Source organism: Pristiophorus japonicus, chromosome 4 (genome assembly GCF_044704955.1).
Source record: "Pristiophorus japonicus isolate sPriJap1 chromosome 4, sPriJap1.hap1, whole genome shotgun sequence".
NCBI classification, from domain to species: Eukaryota; Metazoa; Chordata; class Chondrichthyes; family Pristiophoridae; genus Pristiophorus; species Pristiophorus japonicus.
Genome location: NC_091980.1, coordinates 193,124,651 through 193,140,988, shown reverse-complemented (window position 1 = coordinate 193,140,988; position 16,338 = coordinate 193,124,651). Strand labels below are relative to the sequence as shown.

Sequence of the window (16,338 nt, the reverse complement as noted above, 5' to 3'; positions counted from 1 at the left end):
CCGGGGAGGGGAGGGGAGGGGGGGGAGGGGGGGGGGAGCGTGGCAACCGGGGTGGGGAGGGGGGGGGAGGGGGAAACCGGGGGCGGGGGTGGGAAGCATGGCAACAGTTGGAGGGGGGAGCGTGGCAAGGGATGGAGGAGTGTGGGTTGGGGGGCACTCAATGATCGAAGGGCCGGAGGAGAGAGCAGGGTGCCTCCTTCCGCCTCTCCCCCACACCCACTCACCCCCCCACACAAACCACCCCCCCCCACCCCGCCCCACCCCCACACACCTCCCCCACCCCCCACCCCCCACCCACACACCCTTCACCCCCACACACACACACCCTCCCCCCCCACACACACACCCTCCCCCACACACACACACCCTCCCCCCACACACACACACCCTCCCCCCACACACACACACCCTCCCCCCACACACACACACCCTCCCCCCACACACACACACCCTCCCCCCACACACACACACCTCCCCCCACACACACACACCCTCCCCCCCACACACACACACCCTCCCCCCACACACACACACCCTCCCCCCACACACACACACCCTCCCCCACACACACACACCCTCCCCCCACACACACACACCCTCCCCCACACACACACACCCTCCCCACACACACACCCTCCCCCCACACACACACCCTCCCCCCCACACACACACCCTCCCCCCACACACACACACCCTCCCCCCACACACACACACCCTCCCCCCACACACACACACCCTCCCCCCCACACACACACCCTCCCCCCACACACACACCCTCCCCCCACACACACACACCCTCCCCCCACACACACACATCCTCCCCCCACACACACACCCTCCCCCCACACACACACACCCTCCCCCCACACACACACACCCTCCCCCCACACACACACACCCTCCCCCCACACACACACACCCTCCCCCCACACACACACACCCTCCCCCCACACACACACACCCTCCCCCCACACACACACCCTCCCCCCACACACACACACCCTCCCCCCACACACACACACCCTCCCCCCACACACACACACCCTCCCCCCACACACACACACCCTCCCCCCACACACACACACCCTCCCCCCACACACACACACCCTCCCCCCACACACACATCCTCCCCCCACACACACACATCCTCCCCCCCACACACACACATCCTCCCCCCCCACACACACCCTCCCCCCATACACACACACCCTCCCCCCACACAACCCCACCCACCCCCCCCAACCTCCCCCACACAACCCCACCCACCCCCCCCACACACACACCCCTCCCCCACCCCTCCCCCACTCCCACACATACACACACAGACACACACCCCCACCCCGCACTGTCAGATACAGAGAGAGAGAGACGCTGACAGAGACACCTTCCCTTCACATAAAGGTAGGACTTCTATTTTTTATTGATTGATTACTTATTACTTTGGTCTTGGTGTTTTAGGTGCAGGGTTCCTTCTATTTTTATTAATTAATTGCTTATTACTTTTTGTGCTTTGTTTAGTGCTTGGTACTTTAAATGTACTGCTTTGTTTAGTGCTTAGTGCTTTAAATGTACTTTGCTTCTTTAATATTGTTGTGAAGGTGTTTATGGAAAATCCTCTAACTTCCCTTACCCCCCGCTGTTGTGATGTTGATGTGTCCTTTGTGTTTAATGCTTCCCACCCGCCGTCTCTGGCTGTGCCTGCACTAAACTTAACTCTAGGTAAGGTTTTTCAGAACTTACAAAAGTGGACACTTACTCCATCCTAAGTTAGTTTGTAGTAAGTTTTCACTGCCGAAACTTGCAAAACAGGCCTGAGTGGCTGGACACACCCCCTTTTGAAAAAAAAGTACCTTACCTAAAGCCAACCTAAACTAACTCACTAGAACTGGAGCAAACTAATATCCGAGAATTGCAATTTCTAACATACTCCAAACTAAACTAGTTGCTCCAAAAAACTAGGAGCAACTCCACCGGAAACTTGGGCCCTTAAAGTCCACGTAAGCAATTCCAGCAGAGTTTATTAAAAAGCCATAAAGGCTTAGAAGTCCCAAAATATTTTCTCCTGCCTAACCCTGGAACACTCAAGCCAAATGCAGCATGCTCATCCAGAATAAGATCAGCTAACTCAGAACACTTCAGAGATTGAACATCAAACCTGATGGTCTGTATGGGTCAGCTATTAACTGGGCAAATCCACGGAGCCATAAAGAGTACACAGTATATATCTCTTTTAATTATGAATAGATAGGAGTGGCAGTATTGATTAAGGAGAATATTATAGTGCTGAAGAGGGAGGATGTCCTGGAGGGGTCAAGGACAGAAATAGAGATGCCATTAAATTATTAGGTTTATTCTATAGGCCACCAACTAGTGGAAAGGATATAGAGGAGCAAATTTGCAGGGAAATTACAGGGAGGTGGAGGAACTATAGAGTAGTGATAATGGGGTTCTTCAATTATCCAAATATAGACTAGGATAGTAATAGTCTAAAAGGCAGAGAGGAGGAAGAATTTCAGAAATGTGATCAGGAGAACTTTCTTGATCAGTACGTTTCCGGCCCAATGAGATAGGAGACATTGCTGGATCTGGTCTGGGGAATCAGGTGGGTCAAGTGGAGCAAGTGTCAGTAGGTGAACATTTAAGGAACAGTGATCATGGTATCATAAGGTTTAGACAGGCTATGGAAAAGGACAGGGAGCAATCTAGAGTAAACATACTTAATTGGAGGAAAGCCAATTTCAGTGGGTTGAGAATGGATCTGGCCCGGGTAAATTGGAATCAAAGATTGTCAGGCAAAATTGTAATCGAACAATGGGCTGCCTTTAAAGAGGAGATGGTTCGGGTACAGTCAAGGTACATTCCCACGAGGGGGAAAGGTAGGGCAACCAAAGTCAGAGCTCCCTGGATGACGAGAGATAGAGAGTAAGATGAAGCAGAAAAAGAGAGAACCAGGCTGAATGTAGAAAGTTCAGAGGAGAAGTGATAAAGGAAATAAGAGGGGCAGAGAAAGAGTATGTGAATAGATTGGCAGCTAACATAAAAAGGAATCCAAAAGTCTTCTATAGGAATATAAATACTAAACAAGTAGTAAGAGGAGGGGTGGGGCTGATTAGGGACCAAAAAGGAGACCTACGCATGGAAGCAGAGAGCATGGCTGAGGTACTAAATGAGTACTTTGCATCTGTCTTAACCAAGGAAGAAGATGCTGCCACAGTCATAATGAAAGAGGAGGTAGTTGAGATACTGGATGGGATAAAAATTGATAAAGAGGAGGTAGTAGAAAGGCTGGCTGTACTTAAAGTTGATAAGTCGCCAGGACCAGATGGGATGCATCCTAGCATGCTCAGGGAAGTAAAGGTGAAAATTGCATAGGTACTGGCCATAATCTTCCAATCCTCCTTAGATACGGGGGTACTGCCAGAGGACTAGAGAATTGCAAATGTTACACCCTTGTTCAAAAATAGGTAAAGCCAGCAACTACAGGCCAGTCAGTTTAACCTCGGTGGTGGGGATGCTTTTAGAAATGATAATCTGGGACAAAATTAACAGTCGCTTGGACAAGTATGGATTAATTAAGGAAAGCCAACACGGATTTTATAAAGGCAAATCATTTTTAACTAACTTGATTCCGTTGTTTGATGAGGTAACAGAGAGGGTTGATAAGGGCAATACGGTTGATGTGGTGTACATGGATTTCAAACAGGAACTTGATAATAGCCAGCAAGGTTGAAGCCCATGGAATGGCAACATCGATACGAAATTGGCTAAGTGACAGGAAACAGAGAGTCATAGTGAACGGTTGTTTTACAGACTGGAGGAAGGTATACAGTGGTGTTTCCCCAGGGGTCGGTGCTAGGACCACTGCTTTTCTTGATATATATTAATGATTTATACTTGGGAGTACAGGGTACAATTTTAAAATTTGCAGATGACACAAAACTTATAAGTATAGAGAACAGTGAGGAGGATAGTGATAGACTTCAAGAGGACATAGACAGGCTGGTGAAATGGGTGGACACATGGCAGATGAAATGAAACGCAGAAAAATGTGAAGTGACAAAATTTGGAAGGAAGAATGAGGAAAGGCACTATAAACTAATGGGTACAATTCTAAAGGGGGTGCATGAACAGAGAGACCTGGGGGTATATGTGCACAAATCGTTGAAGGTGGCAGCGCAGGTTGAGAAAGCGGTTAAAAAAAGCATACGAGATCCTGGACTTCATAAATAGAGGCATAGAGTAAATAAAGCAAGGAAGTTATGATGAACCTTTATAAAACACTGGTCCGACCTACACTGGAGTGCTGTGTCCAATTCTGGGCATCACACTTTAGGAAGGATGTGAAGGCCTTAGCGAGGGTGCAAAAAAGATTTGCAAGAATGGTTCCAGGGATGAGGAACTTTAGTTACATGGATAGACTGGAGAAGCTGAGGTTGTTCTCCTTAGAGCAGAGAAGGTTGAGAGGAGATTTGATAGAGGTGTTCAAAATCATGAGAAGTCTAGACAGAGTAGATAGAGAGAAACTGTTCCCATTGGCGGAAAGGTCGAGAATCAGAGGACACAGATTTGTGATTAGAAGATCCAAAGGTGACCTGAGGAAAATAATATTATGCAGCGTGTAGTTATGATCTGCAATTCACTGCCTGAAAGAATGATGGAGGCAGATACTATCGTGGCTTTCAAAAGGGAATTGGCAAGTACCTGAAGGAAAAAAAATTGCAGCTCTACAGGAAAAGGGTGGGGGAGTGGGATTAGCTAAATTGCTCTTGGAGAGCCAGCAGGGGCTCGACTGGCCAAATGGCCTCCTTCTGTGCTGTAACCATTCTATGATTCTATGATATGTTTCACTTCCATTTACCACTAAGTTCGTTAGGCAAAAAAGCACTTTGTACAAGGGTTGAAAATTTTGAGACAATTTTTGATCAATCATCAAGTAAAAAATTCCACTGTTAAAATATATTTGAATGAATTTAACATACAAGAGGAAGACACAGCCTTCACTGGAAAACTAATCATGTAGTAAGGCTGTGACCTCAACAAGTCAATGGACATACAATAAAACACAGGTACAGTTCCATTTGGGTTAATATTTAAAGAAATGAGCCAGATGGAAACCTATTACATTTGCTAAAAATCTGACCAACAATTAAATTGTTTAAGCTCTGAAATTCAGTACAAGCATAGAGATACATCAGATGCATTGAAAATTTCCACTTGCCCATTTCTGAGAAGAAATCCAAACTGGATGTCAAATTTTGTGGAAAATTGTGGAGGCGATAATAATTGTCTTTATTGCGGCAATAATAATTCAAGTTAACATGGCTACCAGTGCCTGCTTTGAGGGCGCCAATTAAAGGAGTAGCTCTGATAATGTTAAATTATGAATATAAGGAATAAATAACTGCCTGAAATATATCCTATTCTGGCATTATGAGGGACGTGCATTAAAAGCAGTAGGAGCAACATGGTGTAGGTGAAGAGGGAATACTAGCAACAGATGCAGGAGATGAATGTATAGAGTATCACAAGTGTCACACCAAATCAGTTGTGAATTAATGGGAGATATATTAACATTGTACAAAATGTTTTACTAACACCACAAATTCACCATTATTGGTCAACAAACAGCACACAGTCAGTTTTTTTTTACTGTAGTACTTGCCTGGAACGCTCTCTCTCCATCTCCTTGCTCAAGCAGGTAAAGGAGATATTCACGCCTGAGCTTCATTGTAAAGTGTATTGACACAGGATGCAGCTGGACCCAAGATTCACAAAGCTCAAACTCCTGCACATAACAATTTATTGATCTCTTAGTAAACAAAATCCAATGCACATGCAAAATGAAAATAATGAAATTGGACAATACTAATTCATTCCAGATACTGGCCAGTTGGTTAATACTAACATGAATTTAAAGATAGAATTTGTTTTGATAGCACTCCCAAACATTTGCTGTTACATGTTACTCTGTGGTTAGTGATTCTGGCAAATTGAGGTTTGGAAAGAATTATGATCTACTATTGACTAACTGACTGAATTGCTTTCCGATCTGTCCACTACTTCAATCCACTCATTCATGTGCACATCAGGTCTTTGGTGTATGCTCCTGGATAGCTTTTATACCACAGAACATGGGGCTCAATTGTCCCCAGCGATTTGCGCCGTTTTTCTTTTAGGCGCGTGCCGCTATTTTTGGCCTAAATTTAAAAATCCAAGTTTCCCCAATCTTGATGCGCCAGTGTAACTCAGTTAGTAATGATTTTTTTTTTAAGGTTAGTTTTTTTTTGCGTAACCTGATGTCTGCGCCAGTTTTTCACAATTATGCAAGTTTGGCCAATTTACATTTCTCCTAGGACGGCGTCTGTGACCACTCCCGAAAAATCTTCTGGGTACTTAAGGAAAACCAGCGCACATCAAAAAATCAGCACAGAAAGACGCCATTGTTTTAGGCGAAGTTTTGGAGTCAAGAACACATAAATATGCATAATCAAGCTTAAATTTTTAAAACTAAAAACGCAGGGAATGGAAGTTTAATGGAATTCTTTAATTTTTGATTTTTTTTTAACCTGACACATCACCACCGAACGTCTCCAAACCAGGCTCGGGGGTCGGAGCGGGGCCGGCAGAATCGGTCTCCCGCCCGGACACAGGCGAATGGAAGGCATAAGCCTTACACTATGCATCAAATGAAGCCCGGGGTGGGGTTTCCCGGTCATTGCACCTGCTCAGACCTGGGTGTGGTCCATACTAGGGTGTCGACCTTGGGGAGAGAGAGATCAAAGAACCTTGTCCTGCCTGCCGTTTTGAGCTTCTTGCAAAAGGTATAATTTAATCATGGAGGCAATACTGACAATGCCATACCTTGTGCAAGCCTTCTGCATGATGGTGCTGCGGAGGAGATAATTGATTCAATGTCAACGCATGAGGAACCTCGGAGCACGTAGGGTGATGGGCAGGAGGCCTTACCCACGTCAGGTATATCGAGACAGGCATTCATACCTGCACCTGAGTGATGCAGACTGTGTTAGAAGGCTGCGTTTCTGCAAACAAGTTGTAACTGAGATCTGAGAGTTAGTAAAAGCAGACCTGCAACCTAGAAGCATCAGGAGGATTGCTTTGTCAGTTGAAGTGAAGGTTACAGCTGCACTTTCATTCTATGCATCTGAACAGTTCCAAGCCACAACTGCAGTTTTTGATAAATATAAATTTACAAGTTTCAAAGTTTTTAAGTGATCTTAAATAAACTTTAAAGTTTGATGCAAGAATATTTTTATTAAATTTAAGTTAAGTACAACTTTTGAATAAAATATATTTTAAATTATAACTGAATCATTTACAATATTCCATTATTAACACAACTTTTTGATGTAAAGAAGAATCATTTCCATTATTTGTTCCATTAACACAACACAACATTACGGAACAGGTCCAAACAGTAAACATGGTCCATTTCTCAACATGCAACATATATCTGTATTCGACAGGTGACTGCTGCATTATATGCCTGGAGGAATGACTGGTTGTCAGACAGGAAGCAAAGAGTAGGAGTAAATGGGTACTTTTCAGAATGGCAGGCAGTGACTAGTGGGGTACCACAAGGTTCTGTGCTGGGGCCCCAGCTGTTTACACTGTACATTAATGATTTAGATGAGGGGATTAAATGTAGTATCTCCAAATTTGCGGATGACACTAAGTTGGGTGGCAGTGTGAGCTGCGAGGAAGATGCTGTGAGGCTGCAGAGCGACTTGGATAGGTTAGGTGAGTGGGCAAATGCATGGCAGATGAAGTATAATGTGGATAAATGTGAGGTTATCCACTTTGGTGGTAAAAACAGAGAGACAGACTATTATCTGAATGGTGACAGATTAGGAAAAGGGGAGGTGCAAAGAGACCTGGGTGTCATGGTACATCAGTCATTGAAGGTTGGCATGCAGGTGCAGCAGGCGGTTAAGAAAGTCAAATGGCATGTTGGCCTTCATAGCAAGGGGATTTGAGTACAGGGGCAGGGAGGTGTTGCTACAGTTGTACAGGCATTGGTGAGGCCACACCTGGAGTATTGTGTACAGTTTTGGTCTCCTAACCTGAGGAAGGACATTCTTGCTATTGAGGGAGTGCAGCGAAGGTTCACCAGACTGATTCCCGGGATGGCGGGACTGACCTATCAAGAAAGACTGGATCAACTGGGCTTGTATTCACTGGAGTTCAGAAGAATGAGAGGGGACCTCATAGAAACATTTAAAATTCTGATGGGGTTAGACAGGTTAGATGCAGGAAGAATGTTCCCAATGTTGGGGAAGTCCAGAACCAGAGGTCACAGTCTAAGGATAAGGGGTAAGCCATTTAGGACCGAGATGCGGAGGAACTTCTTCACCCAGAGAGTGGTGAACCTGTGGAATTCTCTACCACAGAAAGTTGTTGAGGCCAATTCACTAAATATATTCAAAAAGGAGTTAGATGAGGTCCTTACTACTAGGGGGATCAAGGGGTATGGCGAGAAAGCAGGAATGGGGTACTGAAGTTGAATGTTCAGCCATGAACTCATTGAATGGCGGTGCAGGCTAGAAGGGCCGAATGGCCTACTCCTGCACCTATTTTCTATGTTTCTATGTTTCTATAAAGTTCCCCATGACCGCCCAGGCAATGCGTGAAAGGGCTGTGGGCTTCTACAGGATTGCTAGCTTCCCAAAGGTACAGGGCTGCGTTGATTGTACCCATATCGCCTTGCAAGCATCTTTGGAGGATTCCAAAATGTTCAGGAATAGAAAAGGCTTCCACTCCGTTAATGTGCAACTCGTGTGTGACGACATGGATCACATCATGTCAGTTGATGCAAGATACCCTGGGAGCACCCATGATGCATTCATCCTACCCGAGAGCGTTATATCTGTCATGTTTCAGCAGTAGCCAGAAGGGCAGAGCTGGCTACTGGGAGACAAAGGGTACGGCCTCGTCACCTGGTTCATGACACCCCTACACGTAACCTGGACGGAAGCTGACCGGGAATACAACATGTCGCATATTGCGACGCGCAGCATAATAGAGAGGACCGTTGGCATCTTGAAACAGCGTTTCCGATGCCTGGACCATTCCGGAGGCTACTTGCTGTATTCCCCTGAGATTGTCGGTCAGTTCACTGTTGTGTGCTGCATGCTGCATAACTTAGTCATCATGAGGCAGCAGCAGCTGGTGGTGGAAGACCCACCCGAGGTGAGAGTAGCTGATGATGAGGAGGATGCAGCAGATGACGAGGACGAGGACGAGGAAGCCATGCAATTATCTGAACCCGGAACACGACGGCGGGGGAGGGTAGGCCGGTGGGGGAGGGGTGGGCCATCGTGCCCCTTTAACGATTGCTCGAACCTTGCACTAGCAGCTCATCTGTGAACGCTTTGCTGCCTGAAGGCTCAGCGGCAACTATTCCAAATGGACCATGTTTACTGTTTGGACCTGTTCCGTAATGTTGTGTTGTGTTAATGGACCAAATAATGGAAATGAATCTTGTTTACTTCAAAAAGTTGTGTTAATAATGGAACAAATAATGGAAATGATTCTTCTTTACATCAAAAAGTTGTGTTAATAATGGAATAATGTAAACGATTCAGTTATAATTTAAAATATATTTTATTCAAAAGTTGTACTTAACTTAAATTTAATAAAAATATTCTTGCATCAAACTTTAAAGTTTATTTAAGATCACTTACAAACTCTAAGATCACTTAAAAACTTGTAAATTTATATTTATCAAAAACTTTTAATTTGAGAACAGTTACAACAGTAACAATAATAACAACAGCAAAGAATGGCTGCACTCATCTCTCCTCCACCTTATTCTAAGACCACCCGCTGCGTTTGGTCTAGGTGACTTCAACCTCAGAGGCTGGTCTGGGGATTGGAGTAGGAGTGGCAGCTGATTCTGTCAATAGGCGCGGGGTCTGGGCGTGTTCCCTTATTGCAGCAGCTAACTCCGACAGTCCCTCCCTCATTTTCTCTGACAGTGTCTCAACTATCTCCAACATTTCCTCCCTCATGTTCACTGACAGCACATCAGCTACCTGCGACATTCCCTCCCTCATGTGCACCGACATTGTTTCCGCTGCCTGCGGCATTCCCTCCATGTTCCCGATACCTCATTACCCATCCCACTGATGGTGTCCAGGAGTGATCATGTAAAGTCAATACTCTCCGCACTCATTGCCATCATCTGAACCACATCTGTTAGATCCTGCACCTCAGAAGAGTGCTGTCAAGCTCTCCTTCCCCTCTTCACCCTTGGTGTGGTTCACTGCATCCCCACTGGGACCCGCAGCTTGGGACGGTGGGGCCCTGGGTGTGCCTCGCTGCACCCCACTGGGACCCCGCAGCCTCGGACGGTGGGGCCCTGGGTGTGCCTCGCTGCATCCCACTGGGACCCGCAGCCTGGGACGGTGGAGCCCTGGGTGTGCCTTGCTGCACCCCACTCAAATCCCCAGCCTTGGATGGTGGGAAACAATGGAATGTCCCACCAACACTCATACCACTCAGGAAAGGGGCTGCCACCTCAATGGGCAGCAACTGCACCTCCTCCAGAGTGAGTATAACAGTGGAGGCTTCATCCATCCCCTCCCCCTCATCCCCATGCTCTTGGTCTGGAAGGTAGGATTGGAAGATGTTCTCCTCTTCAGGCTCGTCCGCATCTGAATCTTCTTCTGCATTGTCAGGGTTGGCCTCAAGTTCTGCAAAATAAAACAGAACAGAGAAATGATTAGCAGCAGAGAAGGGGGCATGGTGGGTGGCATGAGTAAGCTCACACAGTGCAGGCAGCAGGCTGATTTGAAGGACCACGGTGAATGATAGCACATTGCATCAACCGAAGCGTAGCTGACGGAGACATCCCCAGGAACCGAAGCATGGCTAGCCCGCGCAGTACTTAACATTTAGCAAAGCCAAACTGTGGAATTTGCAGGATTTGCCCTCTCCCTCGACTGTGGGCCCAGCTTGTGCAGTGGTAGTTGCTTTTCTCCAGGCAGGACCCATCAAAGCAGCGACCCTCTCTTCCAAGAGTGTCAGTGGGTGCAGATTTACCGGGCCTCCTCCTGTTTTGAGTTCTTTTTTGTTTGTGTGTGCCACCTTCCTCTGCAAAGATGAAAATATAACTTTTTAGAGAGGGTATCTGTCTGCTGGGTGGGACATATACAGCTGGTCACATTTACAATTGCAATTCCAATGAATAAATAAAAATATTACTTACACTAACTACTTGACCAAGGTTCTGCCACTTTTTGCACTGGCCTCCAGACCTCGGAGTGGTCACCATTGCACAGTAAACTTGTGCAAGTTGGGTTCCAGTGTTTCTTCATTTCTTTTGGTGGAACTTTTGTGTGACCGCTGCTGGTATCCAGCTCGTGCCATCTGCCCTCAATCACAGTAACTAGTGCTTCCACTTCACCCTGTGAGAAATTCTTAGTCCATGCACTGCGTTGCATCTTGTATTGCAGCTTCAATTTTTCCAATGATAATTAAAGTTCTCACACACAACTGGTTCTTTAAAAATGGTCGAAATCAGACCGGGAGCTGTACTGGGCATGTGCGCCCATAGCAATCACGTCAAAACATCCCTTTTGTTTGCGCATGCGCAGAAGGGGGGGGGGGATCATTTTTTTCGGTGCAGACATTAGGCTCCACCCCCTGAAGCTACAGGACAGGCTGCGTGGCTCCAATTTCAACAAATAGAACGGGGAAACATGGTACTTTTTTTTGGAGTAGTTGGGGCCAAGAAAAACGGGTGTAACTCTGGCAATATATGCCAAAAAAAGGGCACTGGGGAAAATTGAGCCCACAGTCTCTCTTTTCTTCCCAACTGTAACAAAATTCACAGCTCCATTAGTGCACCAGTTTTTTTTCTGCAATTAGTTGGCATCATAATCACTTGAGTTTTATTTTGGTTTAGCTTCTCACTTAATTCTTTCTTTTCCATTAACCCTATGTAATCTATATTAAAATCTGTATTTTTTAAATTCAACAAATGTTCTTTTTGTTACAGATGCAACAAGATCATTCTGTTCCAATGCATTAAAATTGATTAGTTGCATCCACAGCAAATGTCAATTAAAGCTAACTGGAATATAGTTCTCTTCTTTGCAACATAATATGTAGTCAGTAATCAATAATCTTCAAGACTATGAGCCATTAAATAAATGCAGATGTGACAGTCATTAAGGTATTGTAATATGCACCATTTTATGTATAATCAGCCAATAGTAAAAATATTTACAAAACAATGTAATTGTTTTGTTAATAACCATGATTCTCAAAGCAAAATCTTAAAAACTAAGCAAGAATTTTCTCTTACCCCGGCCTTCAAAATGATGTCCATCACAGTCTGTGGGTTCTCACTGGATTCAGTCCGCAGTTCCTGCCAGCCAGACCAAGGTACCGGAGACCCCAGATTAAGAATCTGACAACACAAACCTCCATTTCAGGATTAAGACACCAATTTTCAATGTTCCAATAATGTCATTTTCAGAACAAATGGAACAAAACCACACACAAAAAAATGTATAAACTTGCTTGACAGTTCAACAAAGTAATTTTATCACATAAAATCCCAGTGATAAAGTTTGACAAATGAGAAATATTAATTATGTAATCAGACTGTGCATATTGAATAATTCACTGGGGCTAAAATTCCGGCCTTGCCGGGCCCGTACAGGCCCAGCAAGGCCCCACAAAAGCCCGTTTTCGGCCCGCAGCGCAAATGCGCAGAAAACTGGCTTTTCCGATCCAAGTTTTGGCTTGACAGATCCACGCATCCCCGCAGCCAGGACATTCGCGCCGGTGAGATTGGGCTATTTGCCCAACTCTTGCCCAGCGAATCTCCTTAAAACTTTTGTGCCTGGTTAAAGCAGGCGCAGAGCTTACTTTTACCAGCGTAAGAGTTTTAAAACATAAAAATAAAATTTAAATACACATTTTATGTTAAAAACCCTGACCACTAAGGTAAGTTTATTTTAAATCCTATTAAAACACTTTATTAAAAAAAATCCCAAAAATATTTTTTTCTAAAACATTTAATTAACTTTCATTTCAATTAATTTTAATTATGGGAGGTGTTTTTTTATTTTTTTTATATTGTGTTTAATGTGTTGTTTTTCTTTTTTCTCATTGATAGCAATATGAACTCGGAGATACGGCGATCTCATTGCTATCAATGAGAATACTGTACTTGATTGGTTGTCCACTCACACTTGACTCCACCTTCTTCGAGTGAACCTCGAGGACAGGGGCGTGCGCCAAAGCACAGGAAGAGAAGGCCTCCCACTGCAATCGCAGGCGCCTCCGAGACCACTGGGTACTTTCGGAAAAAATTCTTGGGTCAGAGGCGTTCGTCTGAAGGAAGCCTCCGACCCGAATTTCAGTCCCAATATCTGTGACTGCACTGTACAGATCTAATAACTCAAACTGAAAGTTAATTTTCAGAAAAAAGACTGAGAAGTGAACCGATAGAGATCTTTAAGATTATGAAAGGGTTTGATAGGGTAGGTATAGAGAAGATGTTTTCATTTGTGGTGACGATCAAAACTAGGGGCTATAAATATGAGATAGTCACTAATAAATCAGGAGAAACTTCTTTACCCAGCAAGTGGTTAGAATGTGGTAATCGCTACTACAGGGAGTAGTTGAAACAAATAACCGATATATTTAAGGGGAAACTCGATAAACACATAAGGGAGAAAGGAATAGATGGTTATGCTGATATGTTTAGATGAAGAGGGGTGCAATGAGGCTTGTAGGAGTATAAACACCGGCATGGAGCAGTTAGGCCAAATGGCTGTACATTCTATGTAATTCAAGTAGAATAATGCATTAATTGACAGACAGTAAATATGGAATGGTTCATTTAAGAGACTGTACATATGGAATAGCTCATATTAGATTGCAAATATCTATGAGTCTAAACATGTAATATACATCTAACTGACTGTATATAAAATGCATTATCTAATTGCGACAGATTGTATGAAATGCAGCGAGAGACATATAGAAAATGTATGAAGACATGCAGAGGGAATGATAAAAAATGTAGAAGAGAAAAAGACATAAGAAAGCATATAATTAGAGAGAGAAGGCAGAGAAAGAATTGGAGACAAATAACATTGAGAGTGAGAAGCACAACCTGCATTTATATAGAGTCTTTAATGTTTATAAAAAAAACACTTCACAGAAGCACATAAACCAAGAGGAGAAATAAACTGAGAGTGGGAGACAAGCAGTGATAGTTATAGGAGAGATTTTTTTTTATCCATGTGCTGTATTATGGTGATCAAAACTAGTAGTAATGAAACATCTATTTAAAAGGCCTGTGGAAAATGTATACTTCCTCCAAGTATCAAACTTATTTCCCATAACAGTTCAGCAATCACACTTTGTTGAGGTAGGCACCGAGTGTAATGCCACACAAGGTCTGTTATTATATATCCAGAAACTTAGGCACTCATAGAAAGTTCGAGAAAATGGTCTTGTATAAGCAAGTGAACAGAGCATACTGATGTTGATGCCAAACGTGAGGATATGGTGTTGAACAGGGGTACTAGTTTTGTGGTGATTTTGGAGGTAGTTCAAAAGGTCTGGAAGGGTGAGGTCGAGGAAGCAGTGAGTAGTTTGAGGAGAATAGTAAGTAGCTGTGGGTAGGATATTATTGAGGATCGGTGGGGTAGAGGACAGTTGAGGTAGAGTATTGAATAAAGATGGGGTAGTGAGTAATTGGAGTATGTAGTAAGGTGAAGAGAGATCTTGGGGGGGAATTGGAGAATGAAGATGAAATGAACAGCACGGGTAGCAAAAATTGGGATAGGGAAATGAGCAATTGTAGATGGAGAAGTTAGAATGTGGCATAAGGAATGGTCGAGGGGTGGGCGATGTGCACTGCAGCAGAGTTATAGAAGTTTGAAATAATTATAAATGAATTGGAATAGATTGGATGAATGAATGGATATGGAGGTCTAGAAAGCGAGCAACTAAGTGCATATGGAGAGCTGTGGAGGAGTGCAGAGAGCCCAAGTCCAAAGTAATCACAGGTAGTCATGAAGAACAGAAAGAAGGCAGGGCTGAAGTGAGCAGAAACAATAGATAAATGGAAGCAATGAAATTCAGTAGAATTAAATGAGAAAAAGGGGAGGAAGGGAATATGACAGATGAGGATGAATGGAGATGACAAAATGGAGCGATGGTGGGGCTAAAGCGGACAGAATAAATTGAGGAAGAGCAGAGCAAGATCGTCAAGAATGCAGAAAGTGGGCTTTGGCCTAAGAGAACTGGATTCACCAAATTAATGAATAAAAAAAGAGTTCAGAAGGTGCGTAATTGACAACCAATTGGCCAGAATATGAGATTTCCCCAAAATAATTAAATAAAATTAACATTAAGCAGACAGCAAGAATCTACAGAATTAATAAATTAAATAAAGTCACAGCACGGTGGGCCAACATGCATCCTTGAAATTAATGGGAGCTTAGGACCGGCTGGCAAGAGCTCTGAGAATTGTTGAGATAAATCAGCAAGCTGGGCTGGCAGGAATCCCCAGAGTTACTGAAATCAGTAAACCTAAACAGAGCTCAATGGGTCATACCACAAGTAGCACTTTCTATCTAGCAGGGAACACAGGACAGTCAGTCTTCATGGCATATGGGGAACTTCCAGTTTGTCACAGCCAAGTTCCAGGCTCCCACCATTTGGAGGCGCTGTAGAGCATGTATTCACTTCCAGAACCCTCTTGCCAGCTAAGTTTTCATCGATATTGCCTTGCATCTATTCTTAATTTTACGTTACTTTTAGTTTGATTTTTCACGCCCTCCCCACTTCTTACCTCCCCTCTCCCGATATCAGTTTTCAATCATTTAGGCCCTGCGGCCCAAAGAGCTTCAAGGCTCCCTCGCTTAACCTTTTGCATGCTCCCCGATTCCTCGCCTGTCCCACAATACCTCTTCCACCAGTTCTTGTGGCTTTTTGCCCAGGCTACCTGATCCAAATCTTGCTCACACATCCATCTGAAGGATTTTGAAGTGTAATATAAAACCAAAATACCAGTTTTAAAGAAACTAAAATGATGGGCTAGAAACCCTGGATTAATTACTTGCTAAAAGAGCAGAATTTGGTTAAAAGTACTAACACCACAGAATAGAATACAGAACTGTTGCTGTTTAGAAGGCGAAATTAGATTAGAAATTAGACTTTCAAGTCGCTAAAGAATCAGGTTAAAGAAGACAGCTGCTGAGGAAATCCTTGAAAGACTGAGGGAAACTGCTATAAATATCAGATGCTGTCAGCATCAACTTGTTTCAAACCATCGGAAAGAGAGAGGAT

General features: G+C 44.2%; 1 protein-coding gene across 3 annotated transcripts in view; it reads right to left on the bottom strand.

The window, feature by feature from the left end:
* The window catches only part of zfyve26 (zinc finger, FYVE domain containing 26), a 121,248-nt gene that overhangs the window by 56,934 nt on the left and 47,976 nt on the right, over positions 1 to 16,338 (bottom strand). For all 3 annotated transcript variants that reach the window (XM_070878970.1, XM_070878971.1, XM_070878972.1), the window contains exons 23-24: positions 12,329 to 12,433; positions 5,663 to 5,785 (exon numbers count right to left, since the gene is read on the bottom strand). In XM_070878970.1, the coding sequence (XP_070735071.1) occupies positions 5,663 to 5,785; positions 12,329 to 12,433 (228 nt within the window). The remainder of the gene's footprint in view (positions 1 to 5,662; positions 5,786 to 12,328; positions 12,434 to 16,338) is intronic.